The sequence below is a fragment of the Cynocephalus volans genome, chromosome 10, assembly GCF_027409185.1.
Source record: "Cynocephalus volans isolate mCynVol1 chromosome 10, mCynVol1.pri, whole genome shotgun sequence".
Taxonomy (NCBI): Eukaryota; Metazoa; Chordata; class Mammalia; order Dermoptera; family Cynocephalidae; genus Cynocephalus; species Cynocephalus volans.
In genome coordinates, this window is record NC_084469.1 from 102,622,296 (window position 1) to 102,646,743 (window position 24,448).

Consider the following 24,448-nt stretch of genomic DNA (forward strand, 5'->3'; position numbering starts at 1 on the left):
TGTATGAACGGGATTCTGGGTGTGTGTGCAGGCACAACTGGGTGTGTGAGACTGTGTGTGTGCCATGCTATTCGTGCCAGGGTGTCTGAATCTGGCCGATGGTGTACATTGTGGGTCTGGGACGTGACCTGCAGCTGTGGCAGGACGTAACAAGATGCGGATCTGATTCCGTGGGCCCTTAGTCCATGGATGTAATTGTGTGTGAGTATCTCCATCGATGTTGTGAGTGCATATGTGTAAAAATCCCCTACTAAGCCCAACCCCTCCAACCATCTCGGTATAAAGCCACAGGCAGCCCTCCCATTGGCCGCCCTACCCCCAGCTCAGAACACTGGCTGTCAGTAATTGCCCAGGAAGTACAAGCAGTGTGATTAATTATGGCTGCTGAATATGCAAATCAGCTGGGGGGGTTCCCAGCAGCCGCCTGGGTGCAGTGAATAAACACAGAGAGCTCGTGGAGGCCCAGAATTCCCTTCTTACACCTTTGTCAATTAACCTTTAATTTACAGGGTTGAGTTTCTGATTCATTCATTAACGAGCCTTCGGCTAATTAAAAGTCCTCATTAAACTATACATTAATTGTCCCTCCCATCCAAAATGCCCGCACCAGGATGGAATTGTAGCTGCAAAACTGAGACAGGTGGACCTGCATTCAAACCCGGGGTTGTGTATTGCAGGTAGTCACTAGCCCTCTCTGAGTCTCAGTTTCCTCCCTGCCTCACCTGTAAAATGGGAACGGGAGATGCTGCCCAAAGTGGGCTATGATCATCAAGAAAGAAAGTATATGCAAAGTGCTGAGCCCAGTGATGTAATTTTTAACAACCACAGCACAAATTCCCCTAAGGGAAAGGATAGCTTTGTGTCTAGCCAAATGTGTTAGTGGGCTTCATCACTTTCTAGCTGTAGACTCTGGGCAGGTTCCTCCACCTCTCTGTTCCTCACTTCTCTTATCTGCAGAATAGGGCTAATCGCAGAACTTCCCTCAAAAGTTTTCTTGAGGAATAAATGAATGAATCCAGGTAAAACATGTGATGAACAGTGTGTAGCATGTAGACACTCAATAAATGGCAATTACGACAATTATTGATAGTGTTAGTTGAACTAATCATGGGTCATGTGGGCATAAAGATATGTCTGTAAGGAGAGGGCAAAATGTAGGGTTGAGTGCATGGTTCATCATACAAAAATGAGATCAATTTGATCTTTATTGAGACAGCTGTGTAGACAGCCTGAGAAGGCAGTGAAGAATGTAGACAAGGAGAGATGTCAGGGAGGGTGTATTAACCCATTTTCCGTTGCTTAAAAAAAACCATATACCTGAAACTGGGTAATTTATAAAGAAATGAAATTTATTTCTTACAGTTTTGGAGTCTGGGAAGTCCAAGGTCAAGGGGTGCATCAGGTGAGGGCCTTCTCCTTGGTGGGGACTCTCTGCAGATTCTTGAGGTGGTGCAGAGCATCACATGGTGACAGGGCAAGAGCATGTGTTAATGTGCCCGCTTCTTCTCCTTGTAAAGCCATGAATGCCCCTCCCATGATAATCCACTCATCCATTAACCCATTAATCCATTAATCCGTGAATGGATGAACCCATTCATGGGAGCATAGCTCTCACAATCCAATCACCTCCCAAAGGCCCCACCTCTCAATACTGCCACATTGGGGATCAAGCTTCCACATGAGCTTTGGAGGGGACAAACATCCAGACCATAGCAGAGGGGAAGGAGGGAGGGGGCAGCAGAATGGCAAAAATCCAGACTTGGGCAGGGCACACCTCTAGTGACAAATTCCTCCAGTGGCAGTAACTTTTGAGGACAAAGATATTCAGTATTAAATTTTCATTTATTCATTTTCTTGCAGTGAGACCTCCTGGCTCACACATGTGCTTCCATGCTAATCTTCAGTAAAAGTTGGATTCACTCACTGTATTAGTCAGGATAATTAGTGATAGCTGCTGTAACAAGCAACCCTAAAAATCTCATGGGCTTAAAATAATTAAGTTATTTCTTGGTCATATCACTTTCTGATGGGGGTCTCCTCCAGGCAATGACTCAGGGAACCAGGCACCTTCTGAGTTCCACATATAACACTCCCATCTTATGTACATGACCTGCAAGGTCACCATGAAAGGGGAGAGAAGAGCCGAGAGGATCTCATGCAGCAGGGTTTATGGCCACTCATATCCCACTAACCAAGACCAGGTCACATGACCCAAACCTAGCTGCAAGGGAAGCCAGTAAATGTGTTCTCAGTCATATGTACCCAGGAAGAGGAAAAGAATATACAGCATTGGTGCTGCCACATGCACTTTTGAGTTTAGGATGTTTGGGAGAGGAGTTAAAAGGAAAGTAGAGCCAGGTCTACATTTGGGTTAACAGAAGAAATCAGAGGGTGAAGAAACCAACAAAAGCAACAGATCAGAAGAGACCAAGAGAAACATCAGCCCCTCAAGCACCCTCATTGGTATATGAGGTGTCTGGGCTCTTCACTATACGTGGGATATTTTCTCAAGACTCTAGTGGCTCATCCCTCCCATCCTTCAGGTCTCTACCCAAATGTTACTTCCTCAGTGAAGCCTCCTCTGACAACCCTATTTCAAATAACACCCCACTCCATCACTTTTTATGTAACTTGCTTAATTTTCCCTCCCAACAATTACTACTACCTGAAATCACATCATATAGCTATTTAATCATGTATTATTTGTTCCCCTCAGGAGTAAGATCCTGAGGGCAGACAGTGAAATCTTTCTTCTTTCCCCAGTATCTAGAAACAGTGCCTGGCACTGAGTAAACACTCAGGAGAACTGAGTGAATGCATGAATGAACTAGCTAATTAACCTCTGGGTACCAACACTCTTCATAGGGTCAGGACTCTTAGCAACATTGATTGAATGAACGAGGGAATCCAGGACAAGTATTCAGGTGGCCTTAGGGGATCCAGTGGCAGGAGTAGCAGGGTAAGCAAGCCTTGTATTTTTGGAGGAAATTCATTCCAACCCACAATCTCTACCCACCCAATCCCAGCTGACTCAACTCAGCTCATGCCAGTCCTCCATAACTCCTAACTAAACTCAACCCAACAATGTCCATCACCTGATGAATGAATAAGCAAAATTTGGTATTTCCATACAATGGAATATTATTCATCAATAAAAAAGGAATGAGGCACTATTTCATGCTACAACACGAACCTGGAAACCATTATGCTGAGTGAAAGAAGCCAGAAACAAAGGGGCACATATTGTATGATTCCATTTATATAAAATGTCCAGAATAGGCAAAGCCAAAGGGACAGAAAGTAGATTAGTGGTTGCCTACAGCTGGGAAGTTGGGAAGAAATGAGGAGTAACTGCTAATGGATATGAGATTTCTTTGGGGGGGTGATGAAAATATTCAAAAAATGATTGTGGTCATGGTTATACAAGTCTTTGAATATACCAAAAACCATTTAATTATACACTTTATATAGATGAATTATATGGTGTATGAGTTATATTTCAATAAATCTATTAGAGAAAACCTCAACTCAACATCTAATCCCCATTTCAAGTCACCTCAAACCCATCTCTCATCTTAACTGACCCCACATTGACTCACCAAACTGCCAATCTTCACCCCCCTATCCACAGCAACCCCCACTTACCCGTACTCAGCTCATGCCACTTATCAAATCAACCCTAATGTAATTCAACTCAACAGCCAATTCCAAACTCTTAACGCAACCCTCCCATCACTCAACCTCCAACTCAACTGATCCCATCATTAATCCACAACCACTCAAACCCACTCAACCCACCCCAGCCAATATCCAGCTTATCTTCAACTCATTTTCCACCTAACTCACCCTACCCTTGATCCCCAACCTCCAACTCACTCCAATCCTCAACTACTAACTCAATTATCTCCACCCCCAACTCACCCCATGACTTGCCAGCCAAACCTTCGACCTCTTGTCATTTCACCTCGAACCATAACCATGACCCACATCATCTCAGGATCCATCCACTCAGCCCAGTCAGATATTCCAGGACTAAGCAAACCCAACACGAAGAGCTGGCTATTTTCAACTTTTCCTCTAGTAGCTTGGGTTAATAAACAGGCCCACGGCCTCCATTATATTAGATTCCCAAAGACACAATTAATTAACTAAGACAGGTGGTGGCAGGTCTCTCAGGCGAGACAAATGCCAGACCCTGAGAGAGATGGCCAGCATCAGATGAAAGACAGAGATAGGAACACAGTTCATTGATTTATTCTCAGACTTGAGATGGCAATTATGCCCTATGGCCTGGGGGGGGGAGGGGGTTGTGCTGGAATCTTTCTCATCATATCCCAGCCTTCCCTAAGGAGGAAGCAGATTAAATATACAACAGAGGGGATTTTCCCTTTTAATACAGACCCAGGTATAAATAGGGCAGCACCATTAGGATCCTGATTCACCCCCACTATCTTGGTCCCCAAGCCACCTGGCATGGCAAGGTGAGTTTAGGGAAATGGGGGATGGGGGGAGGGAATTATGCAGAGCTGGGCTGAGGCAGCAGAAGAAACACACAGCTCAGTCAAGGGAAGTCCCTCTTCCCTCTGGAGTCTGACTTCAGTCCCTTCACCGTGAACCCACCTGGGAATAGGAATGAGTGAAGGGTTCCCAGCTTGGGATCAGGAGACATCCAGTGCTTAACTATGGGGAAGGGTAGCACCAAAGGGTGTGAGGGTGCTGATGGTGGGCTAGGGAGGCAGGTGTGGGGGGCGTTCATCTGCTTTGAGTTAGAAGCTCATTGCACAGGGGTTTAGGGGAGGGGAATTGAGGGCTGGGGAGGGATGGAGGGGAGAAAGAGCCAGACTACAGTTTTGCCACCTGGGGTGGGGTGGGGTGGGGTGGGCAGAGGCTGGACCCTTGGGCCAGGGAAGTCCAGTCTCCAGGCCCCCTGGAAGGGAGAGGGAATATTGTTTGACCGTGATGAGCAGAGTCACATCACCTGGTTCCAGAGTCACAAGAGATGATAAATATGGTGGCTTCAAAGCCTCAGCACCAAATGTGCCCCATCTAGGGCTCCCTCACTGTCCCCACTGTCCCTCCCACCCCAGAGACTTCAGCTGCTAAAGCAGACAGGGCCCAATTCAAACCCAAACTTCTGGTTCGTCTGGCCAAAGTCAGTGGCAGCCACGTCCCACAGGGGCAGAAAGCCCACTTGGGAAGAACTGAACTCCAAGACGGTCTTCGCCTGTCCCTTCCGGAGCTGACCACGAGAAGACATGGATGGTGAGTTAGGGGGAGGGAAGCTGAGGCCTCACCTCCCCACTCTGGCCAGCCCCTGCCCCACCGCCTTACCCGACAGCCATCATAGGGGACACTGATGGTGGCTGCTGCTGTCTGGTTGAAGGACAGCTCCTCCCCGTTGGCCCCAAGGAAGCGGAGGGAGTGGCCGTAGTCACCCGCAGCTTCATCCAGCCAGGCGGCCGAGTTCTGGCAGGAGTAGGTGAAGCTCTGGTGGGCCGTGGCGCTCAGCAATTTCAGGAAGGTCAGCTGTACCACGTTCACTGGGGAGCCATCGGCGTCCACGTAGGAAAACTGGGGGTGGGACACGTCCAGGGGTGAGGGTGCTGCATTAGCCCCTACTCTTTCTAAGAAACCCACCTCCCAGGATCTCTGTGCACTGGCTGACCTGCCAGCCTCTCCGTGTCCCCATCTCTGGGGCAGCCCCACCAGCCACCTAGCATTCCAAGGCAGAATCCTAAGAGTTATCATTCACATCCCTTCTGCCTCCTCTTCTTCCAGTAGATCCCCATGCCCAGCCCATTTGACCACCCAAATCTTGGTTATTTCATCCACCAAATCCAGGGCTTTAATGCCCTTATCTCTATCCACAACTCACAGCTCTACCTCTACCCCAAATCGCTCTTGTGAGCCCCTGACCTATAGGGCCAACTGTCTCCCAAGTACCCTGTATCCACTCTGTCCAATATAGCAGCCACATGTCCAATATGGCAGCCACATGTCCAATATGTCCAATATGGCAGCCACATGTCCAATATGGCAGCCACATGTCCAATATGGCAGCCACATGGCTACTGAGCACGTGAAATGTGGCCAATGCTATACACCAGAGGAAATTTTTTTATTTTATTTAATTCATAACTACGAACTGAAACTCAATCCAGTTATCAGAAAGCTTATGTTTGGAACAACTTGGGTATGTGAATCTACTTTTTCAACGGTTTTATGAAATCTAAACCTAGATTAGTTATTCTCAATAAAATTTAGCGTCCAAAGTGTGATGTGCTGTAAATGTAAAATATGCACCAGATTATGAAGAGCTAGTATGGAAAATATAAAATATCTTAATAATTCTTTATGTTGATATGACAATAGTTTTGATATATTGAGTTAAATAAGATATATTCTTAAAATATAACTGGCTTGGAAACACATCTTTTTTGGCTTCCTTCTCTTCTCTGAATCGTTTCCATATTCCCCAGCTGATGTTTTCTGGAATCCCCTCCCAGATAAACTGCTTGCAATTAAATTCTTCTTTTTGTGTCTGTTTTGTGGGAAACCAAGCCAAGAGACACCTTCACATCATATTACAGCTTTCTTTGTTTCCTTGGTGGTTGTCTGCCTCTCCCACTAGAAGTTCAGCTTCGTGAAATCAGGAACTGTTTTATTTGCTATGTTCCAGTGCTTAGCACATACATACAGGTTATAAAAATAAATCTCAAACTGAGCCCCCTCGAACCTGCTCTTCCTCTCATTGACATATCTCAGAGAAGTCTCACCAGACACTGGTGCCTCAAGCCAGGAACCTGGACATCTTCCCGATCTCCTCCCGCCCCTCCATCTAATCAATTACCAGGTCCTAGGAACTTGCAACTCTTAGATATTGCTCCAAGCCATGCCCCCTCTCATCTCCGTAGCACCAGCTCCAGTACAGAGACCCCCTCACTCTCCTGGACCAATGCACCAGTCTACTCCTGGGTCTCCTGGCCCACAGTCCACACCCTACATGTTTCAGAGGCATTTTGCTAACACAGAGATTTGATCTGGGTCTCTCTCTCTCACTTAAACACATTCCATGGCTCCCTACTGCCCATAGATCTTTCTTGGCGTCTCCCTCACCCACCTCCCCAGCCTCTTCTCCTACCATATTCCCTCTCACATTCTCCAAAGCAGAGCAATCAATGGCTTTTTCTTCTTCAAATTCACCAGACCTTCTCTCGACTCAGAGCTTTTGCATATGCTGTTCCCTCTCTGCCTGGAACACTTTTCCTTGTCCTCCCAAACTTGTGAACCCAACTCATTCTTTAGGCTTCAGATGAGCTGTGACTTTTACCAGGAAGCCTTCAAGTCCTTTCAGCACTGCTTCTGGATTCCCACCATCTCCTGCACTTCCCCATCTGAGCACCATTACTCAGTATGGCAGTAAATTTCCTGTTACACATCGGATGCTGCCCCCTGCCCGCCTCCAGCCTGTGATCACTACGAAAGCAGAGGACAGTCTGTCCAGTTCACCTCGCCCCTCACAACCCCTCCTCCGACTCCCCGTGCTGGTTCCCACCATTTTCATACCACCCCCCACCTCGGCCTCTGGCGACTCACCTTCCTCCCTCGACGGAATGTGCTATACCAGTTCCCAGGCTTTTCCTTGGACCAGGAGGCCAGTTTCACCTGGGGGAGGGAGGGATGGGTCACTGCAGCAGACGTCCTTGGTGCCCACCCGTATCCCCTCTGCTTTCACTTGCTCACACTGAAGGCTGCTGTATCTTAGGCTATTCTCTGGCCAGGAGAGTGGGCTCTGCCAGTGCACAGAGGGGCAGGGGGATTCCTGCCTGATGGGAGTCGGTGGATAAACACCCAGCTCCCTCACCTCCCAAGTAGGAAAAGTCTCAAGTTCCTGTGCTACCCTGTCTTCCAGAGTTCCCCAGTGGGACTGAGCTCTGGGTCCCCAGTGGTACCTTTATGGGCTGCCTTCCCTGGCCCCTCTCGCTTCCCCTCTCTCTTTCCCTCTCTCCTCCTGGTGCTTCCTGTGATCACCTCCTAGATAAACGCTGGCTTTCGGATCTTTGTCTCAGGGTCTGTGTCTGGGAAACCCAAACCAAGAAAGCCCCTCACTCCCCTCCCCAGCCTCTCTTTAGGCCAATGGCAGGTGGGCTGGTGAATGGGGGATCAAGCCCTGCACTCCATCAGTGGGGGGTCTGGGCTCATCTAAATCCCCACCCACTGGGTGCCTGAGCTCCCTCTAAACCAGGTGTCTGGCCAGTCAAAAATAACTAAATATTATGCAGGCCTGGTGCCTGCTAAGTGCTTTACCTGCAGCTAGAGGTATTAACACGGCACCCCGTGTATTCAGGTTTTTGTAAACATTTCCTGCCATTTGCACCAGTACCTCACTTGTACAACCACCCTATGAGGAAGATAATTTCTCATGTTCCATTTTACAGATGGAAAAACTGAGGTGACCTATTTGAATTCCAACCCAGGTGGTCCAGGGTTCAGAGTCAGTGCCACTCACCCATGGCCCTCCACTGCTAAGCCTGGCATCTGGTACGGGGAGGCTGTTGGGCTCAGAGCTTCCTGATAAATGGAGAAACCTGGGACTTCTGGGGCACTGGTGGTCTCACCTCCCAGCCCACAGCCTGGAGGACAGTGAGCCCCTGGCAGTGTTGCTCAGTGGTTAAGGGCTGGGACTCTGAAGCCAGACTGCCTTGGAAAAACTCATCCCTGTTCCGTGCCTCAGTTTCCCCCTCTGGGGGGTGCTGGTAGAACTGAAATAATTGGGTGGTTGGGACTCAATCAATCAAGCAGCAGTGTCATCGGGACAGGCCTGGCATACCTAAGCACTATGGAAAGGTTCACCACCATTACCGATTTCTTTAGGAGTTTTTCTTGTCTGTTTACCCCACAGAGGGTGAGCTCCATAAGAGCAGAGGTTTTTTTTTCTTTTTGATCCTCTGCTGTAGTTCCAGTGCTTCAGACAGCACTTGGCATACAGTAGGCTTGATAAATGTTGGTTGAAGAAAAGATAAGGTCCCAGACAAGACCTGGTGTGTGGGCAGAGATCGGGGGTTGAAGGGTGGGGAGCAGGGGACAGGCCTTCCTGGGGAAGGGATGAGATGGTTTTGAGCACTCACGGTCTCGAACTTCTTGTCGGGGTACAGGCAGGTCTCTCCTCCCGCCGTGAAGTTGCAGAAAACCTTGAGTGCGTCCCGAGCGCAGCCCTGGTTGGGATCAATCCAGTAGTCCCCTGCCGCAGAGCCAGGCGGGGTGGGTGAGTCACCGGGGGGACCATACCCAACGCGTCCTCCCCACCGCCCAACCCGACCCCCCCAAGTCCGCCCGGACCTCACCATCGGGCAGGTGCGGGTGGTTGCGGTGCAGCTCGTGGCACACGAGGCCCGGACGCTCGGCTGTGCCCGGGGGGCGCTGCAGCTGCTCCAGCTCGAAGCTCAGCGACGTGAGCGTGGCCAGCACCTCCTCCAGGCCGTCCTCCAGGGCCCCAGGGCCCCGGACCGAGCGCCGGCGGCGCAGCCCGTGCAGCTCTGCAGAGGGACCCTGGGCGTGGGGGTGGAGGTGAGATGGGATGGGGGAGTGGAGCAGAGATGAAGAAGAGACGTGGAAGGAGGGAGAGAGACAGACCAGCGACAGGGAACGGGAGACAGGCAGACAGAGAGAGACACACCAGAAGAGGAGAAACAGAAAGACTCAGATGGGGAGAGACAGAAGCGGGAAGAGGGTGGAAGAGACAGAACCATGAGGTCAGACAAGGAAAGCAGAGAGACAGAGACAGAGGGAGCAGGAGAGGAGAGAAACAGATGAAATGGGGGAGACAGAGCCAAAGGAGACAAGGCCTAGGTCAGAGACCCCGTAGATGTCCCTCCTAATCCCCGCCAGCCCCCCCCCCCAAGCCCAGACCCTCCTTGGGCTTTCAAGGAATGGCCATCCCCATCTGCACCCCCTGAACAGCTGAGGTGTGCCTGGTCCAGTGCTGGGCACTGGGGGACCCAGCGGGGACACCCCAGACATACTCCCTGCTCTTCCCCCAGGTCCTGGTGCCCAGCTCCCCAGCCCCCCCTGAGAACTCACGGGGGGACCAGGGGGGCCTGCAGGTCCAGTGTCTCCACGGGGACCAAGTGATCCCTGTAGGGAAAAGTCATTTGGGGGTGAATTCTGTCTATGGAGACTCCTTCCCGCCAACACACACACACACGCACACGCACATGCACACGTGCACACGCGTGCACGCACACACACACACGCACACGCACACACACACGGCAATGTTCAGAACTAAGCATAAGACACACATTTCTTCCATGTTTTAACATCTCTGAAATCAGCATCTTAGCATCTTTGACAAGTCATCGTTTACTTGGCAGAACTGTTTTCTCTCATAGCAGTTTATAAAATAATGGTGCACCTTACAACTGATGGCATCTTAGATTTGATGAAATACAATGGTGGGCAGTGAATAAATATTTGTTGAGTGCATGGTTGAATCAAGAAATAAATGAGTGAATACAGAGACATTGAGAGTTCTGGAGAAGTGGGGATGGGGGTCGGGACCTGGCATGTGGAAGCCCAAGGGAGCAGCGTGTACTCACCGGGGACCCCTTTGAGCCCTTCTGTCCCAGAGGGCCCTGTGGGGTAGAGACAGGGAGAGTTGGGGTCCTGGCCTGGCCCACCATGGTGTTTCCATCCCACAAACCCCGCCATACTCACCACCACACCTGAGGGCCCAGGGGGGCCCAGAGAGCCCATGGGACCAGGAGGACCCTGGAGGAGGGACATAGGTTCAGTATTGGTGGGGTACAGCTCTGTTGCCCAGACACATCTCCCACCAAGCCTCCAATTCTCTCCAAGGAAGACCCCAAACCCCAGACACAGCCTCCAACCTGCCAAGTCCCCAGATACAGCCCCCATTTTCCCCAGACATAACCCCCAGCATTCCAGACCCAGACTTCCCAGACTCCACACCCGCTGTCTCCAAATAGGCCCCATTATCTGTGACCCCCCCAAGCTGCACCCTCCTTTGAACACATTCTTCCCACCCGGAGCAGGAAACACACTCACAGGGTCTCCCTTGGGGCCAGGGGGCCCCTGCACGCCTGGCAACCCCTGATCCCCTTTCTCTCCAGCCTCCCCAGGGGGGCCGATGAGCCCAATTAATCCGATGTGGCCCTGGAGGACAAAAGAGTTGGGAAGTGGTGTGGGGGTGCTGAGAGATTTTTCTCTTAGAGCCTTGGGGTAATAGGTTTGGGAGCAGAGGACACCCCAATCTCTCGGCCTCCCTCTGGCCAGGGAGGGAGGTAAAGGTGGAAGCTGGTGGGGAGAAGCGTAATGGAATGAGGTCTCTGTACCTTTTCTCCCTTGAGGCCAGCATCTCCTTTCAGCCCTGGAAGGCCGGAAGGTCCCTGGCAGGAGAGCAAGGGTCAGTCGGTGACTCTCACATGTGAGATCTCAAGCTCCATGTGGGTGATTGGGGATGACCAGACAGGAAATCACCCACATTTCAAATGGGAATTACCAGAGATGTGGTCGTGGGGGCAGTCAGGAGACAGGAGGCAGATTGAGGAGCTGGTTGGGAGGTCGCCAGGGTGAATGGTCAGTGGCCAAGATCAGTTGGGTGGTCAGTGTAGACCATCAAGATAGAAGGTAGTGTGGTCAGTGTAGACCATCAGGATGGAGGGTCAGTGTGGATGGTCAGTGTAGACCATCAAGATGAGGGCTCAGAATAAATGATGAGTGTAGATGGCCAGTGTGGACACTCGGATGGGTGGTCAGTGAGGGGTCAGCCTGCACCGTCAACACCAATGGTCACTGGATGCCTAGTGTGGTCCTCAGCATTGGGACCTCAGGGACAAAAAGTCTCTTACCAGGGGGCCAGGAGGGCCCATATGTCCAGGGGGTCCCAAGAGGCCTGGTTCACCCTGAGAATGGAAGGCAATATGGGGGGACTGCACCATGCCAGGCCCCAGTGTGGACACCCCACTGCCAAGGGCCAGCTCCTCCCGGGTGTGATGAGGTTACGAGGTGGCAGCATGCAGGGAGGGGCCGGGTCCACCTCTGCTCCCGCCCTACTCACCACAGGGCCGGGGATCCCTGGAAGACCCTCAGGCCCAGCACGCCCAGGGGGCCCTCGAGCCCCTGCTGGGCCTGTCTGCCCTGGGGGCCCATCAGGACCTGGCTGCCCCTGAAATGGACGGGGGCAAGAGAGGGGCAGAAAGTCAGAGGGTACCTGCCTCCTGACGCCCCACCAAGAACCATGAGGGAGGAGGTGGGAATGGGGCACCTGTGGTTGTCACAGGCCCCATTCCCTCCTGATGGCCCAACCGTTGGCCAAGGGTCACCATAGGGACCACTCTCTGGAGCAGGGCGGGCACTCACCTTGGCACCTTTCTCTCCCTCTTTGCCTTCTCGACCCATGTTGCCCGAAGGACCCTGGGGAGGGAGAGTCAGTGTGAGGAGCCCCTGTGGGGGTGCATGGGGGGCTTTGCGGGCTTTGAGTGGGGGTCTGTAGGGCTAACAGGGGTCTATGGGGATGAGTGGGGGGTTGTGGAGGGCTGTGGGGTGAGTGGGGGCTGTGGGATGCATGGAAGGAGGTTGGAAACAGGGCAGCCAGGAGGGGGGCCGTCACTTACCCTCTTGCCAGGGGGCCCAGGGGCACCGGGTTCCCCAGAAGCACCAGGTGGACCCTGCAAGGATGGTCACAACACCAGCGCTAGTATTAGCTAAGTTTGGTTGAGCACGACTGCGTTTCAGGACGTCTTTGACCAGAAGACAATCTTCCCCAAACATCACCCCAGCACCGGCCACCTCCCGCCTCCTCCCTCAGGCTGGTCACATTCATGGGGGGTGCGGGGCAGAGAAGCAAAGCAGGATCATCTGCAGGGACTCTGGGCACCTCCCCAACCCACTCCTCTGGCCCCCAATTCACCCATTCACCAGCCCCAGCCCCCTCCCGCAGCACCACATCTTCTGTTCCCCCACTCACCGGTCCCCCAACATCACCAGGGTCTCCCTTCTCCCCTGGGGGACCATCTATACCCTGCAAGGGAGAGGGAGGCAGAGTTGGGAGGGGTCATAGGGGGTACATGAGGATTTGAGTTGGGGCTTGGAGGAAAGTGGGAGTGACTTGCCCAAGACTGTGGAGTTGGGGAGATGGGGACAGAATTAGGGAATATTCTGGGCTTCGGGGGAAGGGGGTCACACCCACCGAAACTCCAGGGTCTCCTGGGGGCCCTGGATCTCCGGGGAGCCCTGTAGGGCCCTGGAACACAGAACGATTAATAATCACATCTCTGAATTATTGAGCAGTCATTCACTTATTAAACAAATCAGCTGTACCCAGGAACAGTTCTGGTTGCTGGGGACACATTGGTAAACAAAGCACAGAATCCCGGGCCTGGTAGAGCAGACATCGTAGTGTTTCATGGGTCCAGGCACTGAGCTGAGAATGTTACACACATCCTCTCGCTTCATCCACCCAACTGCCTCCCAGCTTGGGACTCAGAGAGAGAACTGACATTTGGAGAGGGGACACAGCAGGAGGCAGGCGTGATGAGGTCCCACAGATCTGAAGCTCTTCCGCCCCACCCCACACCCCACTGTGATTGCAGAAAGGTTTCCACCTGCACCCCGATGCCAAATCCCACATCCACCCAGACTGTGACCCAGCATCAACCTTGACCTTAGCCTTCCAACACTGTTAGAAGGACTCAGTGTGAAATCAATTTTCTCCCCATACAGTGATGTACGACTACTGTACTTTTATGTTTCATTGATTCATTGATTCATTGATCCATTGATTCGGCCACATTCTGGGTTGCTCATAGGACCAATAAACTGGAGGATGGGAACCCTGGCTAGAAGTTTGGGAACAGATTCAATGTACTCAAATGCCATCCCATCCCCCATCTCCCCCCAGCACTCACCACGTTCCCTTTAGCTCCATCCTCTCCAGGGGGTCCTTTTTTGCCTGGGGGTCCAGGAGCCCCAGATTGGCCTGAGTCTCCCTTTTCACCAAATTCTCCCTTGGGGCCCTTTGCAGAAACAGAGATCAGAGGTCAGAGTGGCTTGGACTCCCAGGAATCAAGGGTTAGCATACTTGGATTCAGACATTGGGGTGATCTAGGACTTTTCTTGGGTCAAGGGTCAGAATAGCCTAAGCTGTCCAAGGGTCAGAGGTCATAGGGACCTAGGACTTATGAGAGTGAGGGGGTCAGGATGGTCCAGGTGCCCACTGGTCATGTGCAAGTTCAGCCAAGCACGTGTGCTGCCCTTGAGCGAATTAGAAAAGGGGCCCCTTCATCCCCCTCCCAGCCAAGGCTCATGGTTTAGATTTCAGCTTCCACCTGCCCCCTCAGCCTGACTCTTGTGCAGTGTGCAACCTATAGAACTCTACATAGCCCTCTCTGAGACTTTCTGGAGGTTGGTTTTTCATCAAGATATCCAAGGATGCCCACAGGTCCTGGGTCAGTGGATGACCTAGGACTGCCCAGAGGTCAAGGTGGCCTGAGATGTCCAGGAATCAGGGGTTCCCTGAGATGGGTGCAGGGGCCACATTGCAAGTCACTCACTGGGATGCCTGGGGATCCTGGGGGTCCTGGGTCTCCAGCCTCCCCTTGCTCACCCTGCAGGAGGCAAAGGGAACAGAGGTCCCATCCTGGCATACAAGGAGGGGCTCCACAGAACAACCACCCCCAATTGGGATGGGTTTTACCTCTCCCACCCTGAGCATCTCCCTATCCTCCCACTCTTACCTTCTCGCCCACAGCTCCTGGCTGACCAACTCCTCCAGGGAGCCCTGGAGGGCCCTGTGGAGACAGCAGGTGTAGGGGTGGGACCGTGGAATCCTGACTGCCCCTTCTTGGGAAATGGGTGTCCCTGTCTCTGAGCCACCCTGCCCCCCCTAGAGTTCTCACCTCTGATCCGCTGGGGCCCTGGGGACCCCGAGGACCTGGAGCTCCATGGGGACCCTATGGGAGGGACAGAATAGTATCCAGTGACCTCATGGTCCCCCAAAAGAATGCAGTGACCACAGACATCACCTTTGATGCTGGTGTCCCATATGACCCTTAAAATGACAATGTGCCCTGTGATCACCCCAATGGATGTCCCCCCCTCCCACCTTTCCCCAGGAGTCCATACCATGGACCCTACGTCGCCGACATCCCCCTTCTCTCCGGGAGGGCCTGGCAGCCCCTGAGGAACAAAGAAGCAAGATTGGGGCACAGGGTGGGGGGAACCAAAGGTGCCACCCCCAAACTCAAACACCCACCTGCAGGCCAGGGGGGCCAATCATCCCTACAAAGCCTCTGACTCCATCATCGCCTTTCTGCCCAAAGAGGCCTGGGGGTCCCCGGCGTCCCTGAGCCCCATCTGCTCCCTGGGAGGAGGAAGGGGGCAGGGCACAGTTAAGGTCTGGGTCAAGGGTTGGAGACAGGTTCAGGGATAAGGGTTAGGATTGAGGTTAAGGGTTACAGTCAGCACTGGGATTAAGTTTCAGGAGGGCCAGGGTTGAGTTTGGAATTGAGGTCTGGGATAAGAAAAGAGTTTGGAGGCTGGGCTGGTCAGCTCAGTTAGTAAGAGCACAGTGCTGACAACACCAAGGTCAAGGGTTTGGATCCCTGTATTGGCCAGCCTCCAAAAAGAAAAAGAAGAGGGTTTGAGAATGAAGGGTTGAGTCAAAGTTTTAAGACGGGTGTTGGATGGTGAGTCAGGTTTGGGGTTGAGGTTAAGGTCATGAGCAGGGTTCAGATAGGGTTGAGATGAAATTTAGGGTTTAATATTGGGGCCAGGGTCACATTCAATATTTGAATTCAGATTTGGGGTTGACTTTTGGGTCATGGTTGGGGTTGAGGGTAAGACTGGGTTAGTGTTTGGTTAGTAGGGGATTTGAAGGTAAGGTTTGAGTTGGGATTGAGGTAAAGGTCATGAGCAGAGTTTAGATTGGGGCTGAGGTGGTCTTCAAGGTTGAGGTTGGGGTTGAGTCAGGGTGGAAGACACTGCCACTTCCCATCAGGGATCCAGGGAAAAGGTCACAAAGCTTGGAACACTCACTGGGGAGCCTGGGTGTCCCACAGGACCCCGTATCCCTGTTGGTCCAGGTGGGCCCTGGGGGAGGAAACAGAGTTGAAAATCTCATCAGGTTCAAGATTGGGGGGCAGTAGAGATGTCAGTCACTGCCTTCCTGCCCACACCCGCTTGTTAGAAACCCCCCCCACCAGGAAGTGACAGCTCCATCCCCCACAACCCTTTCTTCCTAGCCACCAACAGATGTCCTAAACTTGGTCCACCAGGACCTTTCCCCAGAAGCCCCACCAAGACCCAGGGACGGAGCCGGCTCACAGATGCTGAGCACTGAAGTGCTGGGGAAGCTGGGAATAGAATGTCTCACTGCCATGCTGAGCCCCTAGGAAGAGGAGAGGGGCGGGCAACCCTCTGGGGGCCTTTCTGGTGCTCCTGGTGCTCCAGCTACTCTGTCTGCAGTCGGGTTCTGTGGCCCCTTTGCTCAGGGAGCTCAAGGGGCTTCTGTTGCACGTAGGTGTCAAGATGGGGCTCAGGAAGGCAGGATGCTCCGTGGCCTCCCTCCCTCCAAGGACCACCCCTCCCTGGGACCCCCACTCACCGCATCTCCCTTATCGCCTTTGCTCCCCTTGTGACCAGGGGCACCCACTTCCCCCTGCAGAGGAGACAGGATGAGAGAGGACCCGGCCACCCCTTACTCCCTCATCCTTCCCTGGACCCTCTCTCTTCGTGGACTCCTCACCTTGTCGCCTTCCTCACCAGAAGGCCCAGCAGCTCCAGGGGGTCCCAGAAGCCCCAAGGGCCCTGGAATCCCGTCTTTGCCAGTGGGACCAGGGGGGCCACGCTCTCCCTAATGGGGGGAGTGGAAAGCGGGATGTCAGGGCAGGAATGTGCTGCAGGAGCTGGATCTTGGGATGTGAGGGCCAGGTCCTGAGGATGCTGAGGAATGGGGCGGGTGGACAGGTCACTTACCGGGGACCCCTTCTCGCCTGCAGGGCCAACAGGGCCTTGGTTTCCACTTTGGCCAGGAAGCCCAATGCCTCCCGCTGGGCCTAAAGGACCCCGCTCACCAGGAGAGCCCTGAAAACAGGCATAATAACAACAGTAGAACTGGCTCTCCTTTGTGGAGGGTTTTCAAGCATCAGGTACCGAATTCGATGGTTACCAGCATCGTATCCAATATTTTATGCCCCCTGCAGCAGCCAGAGGGTGCCTGGGAACACCTGGGTCGGGGCACGTCCCTCTTCTGCTCACAGCCCCCGGTGGCTCCCACCTCACTCAGAGCAAAAGCATAGCCCTGCTGGTGGCCCACAAGGGCCCACACAAACCTCCCCTGTCACCTCCCTGCTGTCGAGAGTTCAGATCCCTATACTGGTCAGCGCCAAAACAAAGGAAAAGATTTATTGGATGAATCGTCTCATTCAGACTTAAGATAATGTATGCCTACAAGATGAGTCTTCTCCTTGCAGCTATTTTACAGATGAGGAAACTGAGGCTGGCCAGGTGACACAACTGCTCAGCCAGTGCACGGCAGAACCGGGTGTGATCCAGGCCTGTTTGACTCCCAAGATGGCAGGCTTAATTGTAACAATGCCCACCTTCCGTGATACCCTGAGTCCCCTCTACCCTGTCCCCCAGCCAGGAGTTGGGGTTACACTTACATTGGCCCCGACAGGCCCTGGGGGGCCCTTGTCACCCTTCAAACCAGTGGGTCCCTGAAGGAGGAGATGATTCACAGTCAAGAGACCCCCAAGGGGATCCCCAGGTCCTGTCTTCACTCTGGAGGGCTCACAGTCCCCATCCCCTTCCTGGGACTGGGCACTGATGTTTGGGAGTCTGTCCCCTTCAGGTCCCTGCAGCTGCCACCTTTACTTGCGCAGTTGCCCCCACCCAGGATGCCACATCCCTCCCCTGAGCCCCTACTTCACAGCCCAGACAGGCACATGCATGGGGTACTCACTGGATCCCCAGGGGCTCCTTGGGGGCCGGGGAAGCCCCTGGGTCCAGGTGGCCCCTCCTTTCCATGGGGTCCAAGTGGTCCCAGTTCCCCCTGTAAGTGCAAAGGAGGACATTCAGGTTCCGGAGGGAGCTCCCTCCAGTCTGTGACTCTGGACCCCTACCCAACAGGGCTGATTCTGAGTCCCGAGGTGGCTCAAAGGCCATTGAGCGGACTTTGGGGCCATTCAACCAAGACCTCCCATGGGGCCGGGTCTCACCTTGGCCCCTTCTCTGCCTTCCAGGCCTGGAAGACCTTGTTCACCAGGAGGTCCAGGGGGACCCGGGGGACCCCTCTCGCCTAGAGACCCCACTTCTCCTGTCTTTCCCTGAAGAGGAAGAAGAATTATCTTCAGTGGGGGTGGCCTGGGGGGATAGTCAGAGATCCAGCTCCCCCTCCAAATAACCCCCAACCGATGCAAAATGGGGGAGGCTTGTGGGGTCCACTCTGACCTGAGTACCCAGGACACCAGCTGGTCCAGGTGGGCCCGTCTGACCTTGGAAGCCCTGGGAAGAAAAATAGTATGGAGGTGTCACATGGGGGGAAGAAAGGGAGGGCCTAGAGGTGACCAGAGGCCAGAGGTCAAGGGTCACTCACCAACTCTCCTCTCTGTCCAGGGTGCCCTGGTAGCCCATCTTTCCCCTGGACACCCTGGGGGACAAGGTGGGAGAGAGTTGGGGCACAGATATGGAGCCCCCTCCCTCCCCAGGTCCTCCTCCCCCCCCGACCCCCATCAGGGTGTCCTCACTTACAGGGGGGCCTTTTGGCCCAGGGAATCCCGGGGGGCCTTGCAGGCCAGGGAGGCCCTGAAATGGAACCAGAAGTCATTGTCTTGTCCTTCCTGCCTGCCCTCTCCCTGACCTCCGCATAATGACAAGAGCCAGCACATATTGAGTGCTTACTGCATGCCAGACATGGGGCCGAGCGCTCTCCAGGCAGCAAGTCATTTAATTTGCCATTGCAGCCCATGGGGGTGGGGATTATGATTATTCCCATTTTACAGAGGAAGAAACAAAGGCACAGATAGGTTAAGTGAGTTGCCCAAGGTCACACAGCGGGCGAGTGACAGAGCTAGGATTTGAACTCACAGCCCTCTGACTTCAGAGGCTGTGTTCTTTCCAGTGCATTAGAATGTCCCCCCACGTTCTGAGCTTGTCTTCTGCTTAGAATCACACACACATACAAACACTCACCTTTTCTCCGGGTATTCCAGGGGCCCCGTCCTGGCCCACATCTCCCTAGGACAGAGTGAATGAGACTCAGGCTCCAGAACAAACTCAACTGGGAAGGACTGGGAGGGACTTGGCGAGTCTAGGGCAGAGGGGCTTCATGGGGGGTCTTGATCACCCACCCATCCCATACCTTGGGGCCTGGTTGCCCCGTGGCCCCTGGTTGCCCCCTCTCTCCACGGGAGCCCTGGACAGAAAAAAGGCAAAGATCAGAAGTGAGTGGCTGGGGGAACTCAGGAGATGAGGTAAAGTCCTCCAGGTCCCCTTCCTCTGTGACCCCCATCCTGCCCCACCGGGGACACCAACATTACCTTCTTTCCTGCCCACTCAGGACCTCTCCCTCACCTCTCCTCTCGCCGCTCCTCCTTCCCAGCCCTGCCCCCCCCAGGCCCAACGGGGTGGAGGGTGCGCTCTATTTTCTTACTGGTGGTCCCCGCTCTCCTTCCAGCCCTGGCTGCCCTGCCTTCCCCTGAAAAATAAATTGGATGAGGGAAAGCAGAAGAGAGTTATTGTGCAAAGGTATGACACAAAGGCACAAATGCTCCTAGTTACAGACCCAGAAACACAGAACTGGCACACATTTAGTAACAATCTTTTCATTCATACACACACACAAATACAGCTTACACTCACAACCATGCAAAGGTCACAGACACCCAGTTACACATACGATTGCACCCCCAGAGTCCAGACGCACGAGCACGTTTGCCCACACAGACACACATTTATTATGTGACTGCACGCCACTATGGCATGTATTTGGCCATGCACAGCCTGAGGGTGACATATACAGCTTTTCCTGCAATGTGTCCCTTGCACCATGTATACCCACATGCATGCATGGGTGCATATGTGGACACAGTCCTGATAAACACACCAGTCACACATACACTCATGTGTGATACATGATGTCCATTTGCACAGTTACAATACCCACATCACAATACAACACCTGCCTGTATGCACATCACTCAGCGTGCACAGCAATGCACACGCATATATGTGTATACCCATGTCTTTTTACACACATGTGCATGCCCCTTTCACACACTTGTGCCCACAGTCACAGAGTGTACACACAGGTGCAGTGCTGGTTCACCCAGGCACAAGCCCACAGGCTGCAGCCCCCAGACTCTGTCTGATCTAGATTGCAAGGCTCATGCATACAGGTACTCACAGGCACGTGCATGATAATGCCAGGCATGATCACCTACACATATCCTGCATTGCACACAGGAACATGTGTGCACACAAATGCTTCCAGGAGTAGACACAGCCACCCAGGGCCCACCCACTGCCAGGCACAGCTGTTTCCCTGAAGCAAGACCTTCACTCTCACTTCTCCCTCCTCGGTCAAGACTCACCCGCTTCCCTTTCTCTCCTAATGGTCCCTGGGGCCCAGGAAATCCAATCGATCCCTGAATGGAGAAAATCAGAGAGAAGATGGAAATAAGAAGTGGGTGGTGGGCAGAACTGGCACCTCATCTTATCCTTTGAGGCCTTTCCAGGCCGCCACTGATTCCAGAAACATCCATGGTCCCTCCAGCCTCAGCTTCCTCCAAGGCAGCCCTCTGCCCTCCTCTCCTCGTCTCTCCCTGCTTCTCACACTGCTCCAGCCACACTGGCCCCCTCAGTGTTCCTGTATGTTCCCACTGGCTCACACCTGCCTCAGGACCTTTGCACGGGCTGCTCCCTTTGCCCAAAATGCTCTTCTCCCAGGTCTCCACAAAGCCAGCAACTCCTCATCATTTAGACCTCACTCAGATGTCACCTCCTTAGAGAACCCTTCTGCCACCATGCTAACATCCACATCCTTCAAGTCACCCTCTATCACATTGTCCTATTTTATTTTCCCCAGAATACTTTCATTAAAAGGATCTTATTCATTTGCTTACTTATTCACTGTCTGTTCGCCCCCACTAGGACCTAACTCACCAGTCTGATTCCCCACTGCCTGGCGCATAATTTTTGTTAACTGGCCTCAGTCCGTGCTGTCCTACCCATCCTGGGGGGACTCTCCCTCTACCTAAGGGAAGATATCACAGGGCTTGGATATTCCCTTCCACTCCTCACTGTGCAGACTGAGTCCAGATCAGGAAAGACCCTTTCCCCAGTTACCCAGCAAGTCTGTGGTAGGGTCCAACCTCAAACCCTATCCCAGGCCCTTTTCCCTCCCTTCCCCTCCGGGGGCACCAGGGTCCCTATACTCTTCAAGGGTCCTGCACACAAACACACAGGGGCTTGCTAAAATTTCAGCCTATGATTGATGAATCCATTTCTTACCAACCATACCTGACAATATGACTACTTTTGCTATTGATCAAAACTCCCTTCCCTGAATACCTACATTGTGTTAGACACTGTGCTAAGGGCTTTGCCTGTGTCATTCAATTGTATGACTTTGTCTGAGTTTGAATCCCAGACCTGCCACTAAACTAGCTGCATGACCCTGGACAAGTGACTTAACCTCTCTGAGCATAAGTTTGCTTGTTTGTAGACTGGAGATTCCAACCATACCTCCCTTCACAAGGTTTTGGTGAGGATTAATAGAATAAATCATAGAAAGTGCTTTACACAGTGTTTGGTACATAGTAAGTGCTCAAGAAATGTTAGCTGAAATTGTCTTTATTTATGACAATTGTTACTGACCTTGAGTTAACCAACGTATTATGACTCTTATAAAATGCGTTGCTCAGTGTCTGACATATGCTAATTGGTCTTGGCTAGGAAGCTTCTTTCTCAAACTTCCATGAACCTCTGCTCCCGCAGGTTGAGTTCTATACTTAGCTATGGCGCCTTGAGTTTATTCCTAAATCTGTTTATGTCCGTCGCGCTTGCTACTGGAGTCAGTAAAAATTTACAATAACTGATGAGATATGAAAAGGAAAAGAAAAATGTCCAACAAAACTAAGTTTGGCTGGCCAGTTAGCTCACTCAGTTAGAGCATGGGGTTGACAACACCAAGGTCAAGTGTTCAGATCTCCACACTGGCCAGCCACCAAAAAAAAAAAAGAAAACAAAACTAAACTAAAAAAGCCAAAAAACTGAGTTAAACGGAGAAGACTCAGTATAAAGAGAAGTCACTAAAAACTTTTCTGTCAAATTAGGTGTAGGAAAGATAACTGTATCAGCTCAAGAGGGCAAAAATGTGGGCTATGGAAATATTCTGCACTCAAATTTCTTCCCAAGTGTCTTCAAGCTCTTGCTTTACTTAATATAAACAGAAACTATAAATAATCAATGACACAATGTGGTTTAGACAGAAAGATGAGACTCACCAGTAGCCTCACCAATCAAAATATTGGCAAAAAAATGTGTATTTTTATACATGTACACATTTGTCTAAGTACATTTGATTATGAGTTATAATTAATTTAAGATATGTAAGATATGTGTTTTTTATTATTCTCCCCCTTAACTGACTTGGTTGATCAATCAACCTCCATTACACCCAATGAGAAAGATCCTGCAGTTTATCATTATCAGCATCATCAACCACTTTCTTATAATCAAATTGATGAGGTAGATACTACTGGGATCTCCATTTTCCAGGTGAGAAAATGGGCTCAAGTGGCTTGCCCAAGGTCGCAAAGCAGGTAAGGGATGACTTGCCTGAGATCACACAGCAGGTAAAGAGTGAGTATTTGAGCCCAAGTCTGTCTTATGCCAAAGCTCACATTGTACGCTCTCTCAATCACCCATGGAGAGGACTGTCACACCCAGACCACAGCCTGAATCTCCAGATGCTAGTCCTGCCCCTGCCCCTGCCCACCCCAGCCTCCTTAGCTTCTTACCTTAGGTCCCGGGCGTCCTGGATAACCTGGGAGACCTGGCACCCCAAGCTTGCCCTGCAGAGAAATTATGGGACAAACGTCAGAAGTTGTAACCTGAAGATCAGAGGGGAAAGGTCAGGGTAGCTGGGGCATGGTGGAAGGGACAGTAGGCGGGGAGTCAAGGAATCTGGACTCAAGTCCTGGCTCCTTCTCTGCTAGGGGCATGTCCTTGGGCGGGTCAACCATTCCAGGTCTCAGTTTCCTTGTCTGTCAAATGGGAATAAAAATGCCTATGGCATGTGGTGGCTGTGGGGATAAAAATAAGATATATGCATGGAATTGTTCTGTAATGCTGAGCGGAGGAATTACAGGAGAGGACAGGGTGGTAGCAGCCTCCTGGGGTCGGAGCTGAAAGGGCAAAGAGCCGGGAAATGCCTGACTGCAGGATGGGGGGCTGTAGGGTGGACAGCAGAGGGGGTGACCAGGGTTTGTTCACTCACCTTCTCCCCAGCTGAGCCTGGGGGCCCCTCCTCACCAGCCAGCCCCTCCTGCCCCTTCAGCCCCTCAGGACCGTCCTCTCCCCGGGGACCCGGGGGTCCGGGGTGTCCCTGGAATAGAAAGGAGAGGCCTTGATATTAGTTCTTTATCTCTCCTGCTCCCTCTAGTCTCTGTCTTAACCCAACTCACCCCCAAGCCCCCTAGACCCACACAACCCCCATCTGGAGATCTTACCCGATCACCTTTGAGCCCCACATCACCCTTGAAGCCCAGGAAGCCATCCTCTCCCTAGATGGGAGAGACAGAATTCAGAAGTCCCAGCCTCAGGGAAAGGACACAACCAGGACCTCAGTATTGGGGCTACCCCCTCCTCCAAGGAATTTCCTCCTTTCTCACCTTCTCGCCTTTCTCTCCCTGGAGGCCCCTGTTGCCAGAGGTGCCCTGAAAAATGAAAAACTCTCAAGCCCCTTCCCTGCTTAAGAGGGGTCCCAAACTCAGTCCCCTGTGTCCCAAGAGGATTCTGGACTGCAATGGGATAAGGCAGCCTCAGAGGAAATGATCTGACCCCGAGCCCACTAGCATGGTGTGCACTGTCCCCCACCCCACCCCACCCCCGCTGGCAGCCTCCCAAGGTCATCTGCGTGGGGTGTGCAGGGAAAGCCAAATTTCCAAGTAATTGGTTCCCATCTCCCAGGGACACTGTGTCCACAATTCCTTCTGGCAGTAGAAAGAGGAAGAACATTCCAGGCTCTGGCCTCATTCTAAAGGCAGAGGAATGTTTCCCATTGTGCTGGCTACAAGGCGACTCTGAGCTTGGCTACAAGGCGACTCTGTGCTTGGCTACACAGAGACTGCTCAATGCAAGTTTGGATACAGCTCACAGCAAACTCTGAAAGCGGCACTTGGCGACAACATGACTGAGATCAGCG

At 52.4% G+C, this 24,448-nt stretch overlaps 1 protein-coding gene across 1 annotated transcript in view; it reads right to left on the reverse strand.

Moving 5' to 3' along the window:
- Window positions 1-4,286: 4,286 nt before the first annotated feature.
- Window positions 4,287-24,448, reverse strand: part of COL5A3 (collagen type V alpha 3 chain) — a 36,766-nt gene continuing 16,604 nt past the window's right edge. Inside the window, exons 30-69 of the mRNA XM_063110012.1 lie at window positions 23,916-23,960; window positions 23,754-23,807; window positions 23,522-23,629; window positions 23,043-23,096; window positions 20,613-20,666; window positions 19,673-19,717; window positions 19,382-19,435; window positions 19,213-19,257; window positions 18,772-18,825; window positions 18,617-18,670; window positions 18,472-18,525; window positions 18,240-18,347; window positions 17,984-18,073; window positions 17,685-17,738; window positions 16,996-17,103; window positions 16,766-16,873; window positions 16,625-16,678; window positions 16,057-16,110; window positions 15,275-15,382; window positions 15,145-15,198; window positions 14,919-14,972; window positions 14,757-14,810; window positions 14,574-14,627; window positions 13,929-14,036; window positions 13,211-13,264; window positions 12,989-13,042; window positions 12,636-12,689; window positions 12,382-12,435; window positions 12,080-12,187; window positions 11,871-11,924; window positions 11,355-11,408; window positions 11,068-11,175; window positions 10,717-10,770; window positions 10,599-10,634; window positions 10,081-10,134; window positions 9,345-9,549; window positions 9,129-9,241; window positions 7,597-7,665; window positions 5,332-5,571; window positions 4,287-5,239 (exon numbers count right to left, since the gene is read on the reverse strand). Of these exons, the coding sequence (XP_062966082.1) occupies window positions 5,093-5,239; window positions 5,332-5,571; window positions 7,597-7,665; window positions 9,129-9,241; window positions 9,345-9,549; window positions 10,081-10,134; window positions 10,599-10,634; window positions 10,717-10,770; window positions 11,068-11,175; window positions 11,355-11,408; window positions 11,871-11,924; window positions 12,080-12,187; window positions 12,382-12,435; window positions 12,636-12,689; window positions 12,989-13,042; window positions 13,211-13,264; window positions 13,929-14,036; window positions 14,574-14,627; window positions 14,757-14,810; window positions 14,919-14,972; window positions 15,145-15,198; window positions 15,275-15,382; window positions 16,057-16,110; window positions 16,625-16,678; window positions 16,766-16,873; window positions 16,996-17,103; window positions 17,685-17,738; window positions 17,984-18,073; window positions 18,240-18,347; window positions 18,472-18,525; window positions 18,617-18,670; window positions 18,772-18,825; window positions 19,213-19,257; window positions 19,382-19,435; window positions 19,673-19,717; window positions 20,613-20,666; window positions 23,043-23,096; window positions 23,522-23,629; window positions 23,754-23,807; window positions 23,916-23,960 (3,087 nt within the window). The 3' untranslated portion in view covers window positions 4,287-5,092. The remainder of the gene's footprint in view (window positions 5,240-5,331; window positions 5,572-7,596; window positions 7,666-9,128; window positions 9,242-9,344; window positions 9,550-10,080; window positions 10,135-10,598; window positions 10,635-10,716; window positions 10,771-11,067; window positions 11,176-11,354; window positions 11,409-11,870; window positions 11,925-12,079; window positions 12,188-12,381; window positions 12,436-12,635; window positions 12,690-12,988; window positions 13,043-13,210; window positions 13,265-13,928; window positions 14,037-14,573; window positions 14,628-14,756; window positions 14,811-14,918; window positions 14,973-15,144; window positions 15,199-15,274; window positions 15,383-16,056; window positions 16,111-16,624; window positions 16,679-16,765; window positions 16,874-16,995; window positions 17,104-17,684; window positions 17,739-17,983; window positions 18,074-18,239; window positions 18,348-18,471; window positions 18,526-18,616; window positions 18,671-18,771; window positions 18,826-19,212; window positions 19,258-19,381; window positions 19,436-19,672; window positions 19,718-20,612; window positions 20,667-23,042; window positions 23,097-23,521; window positions 23,630-23,753; window positions 23,808-23,915; window positions 23,961-24,448) is intronic.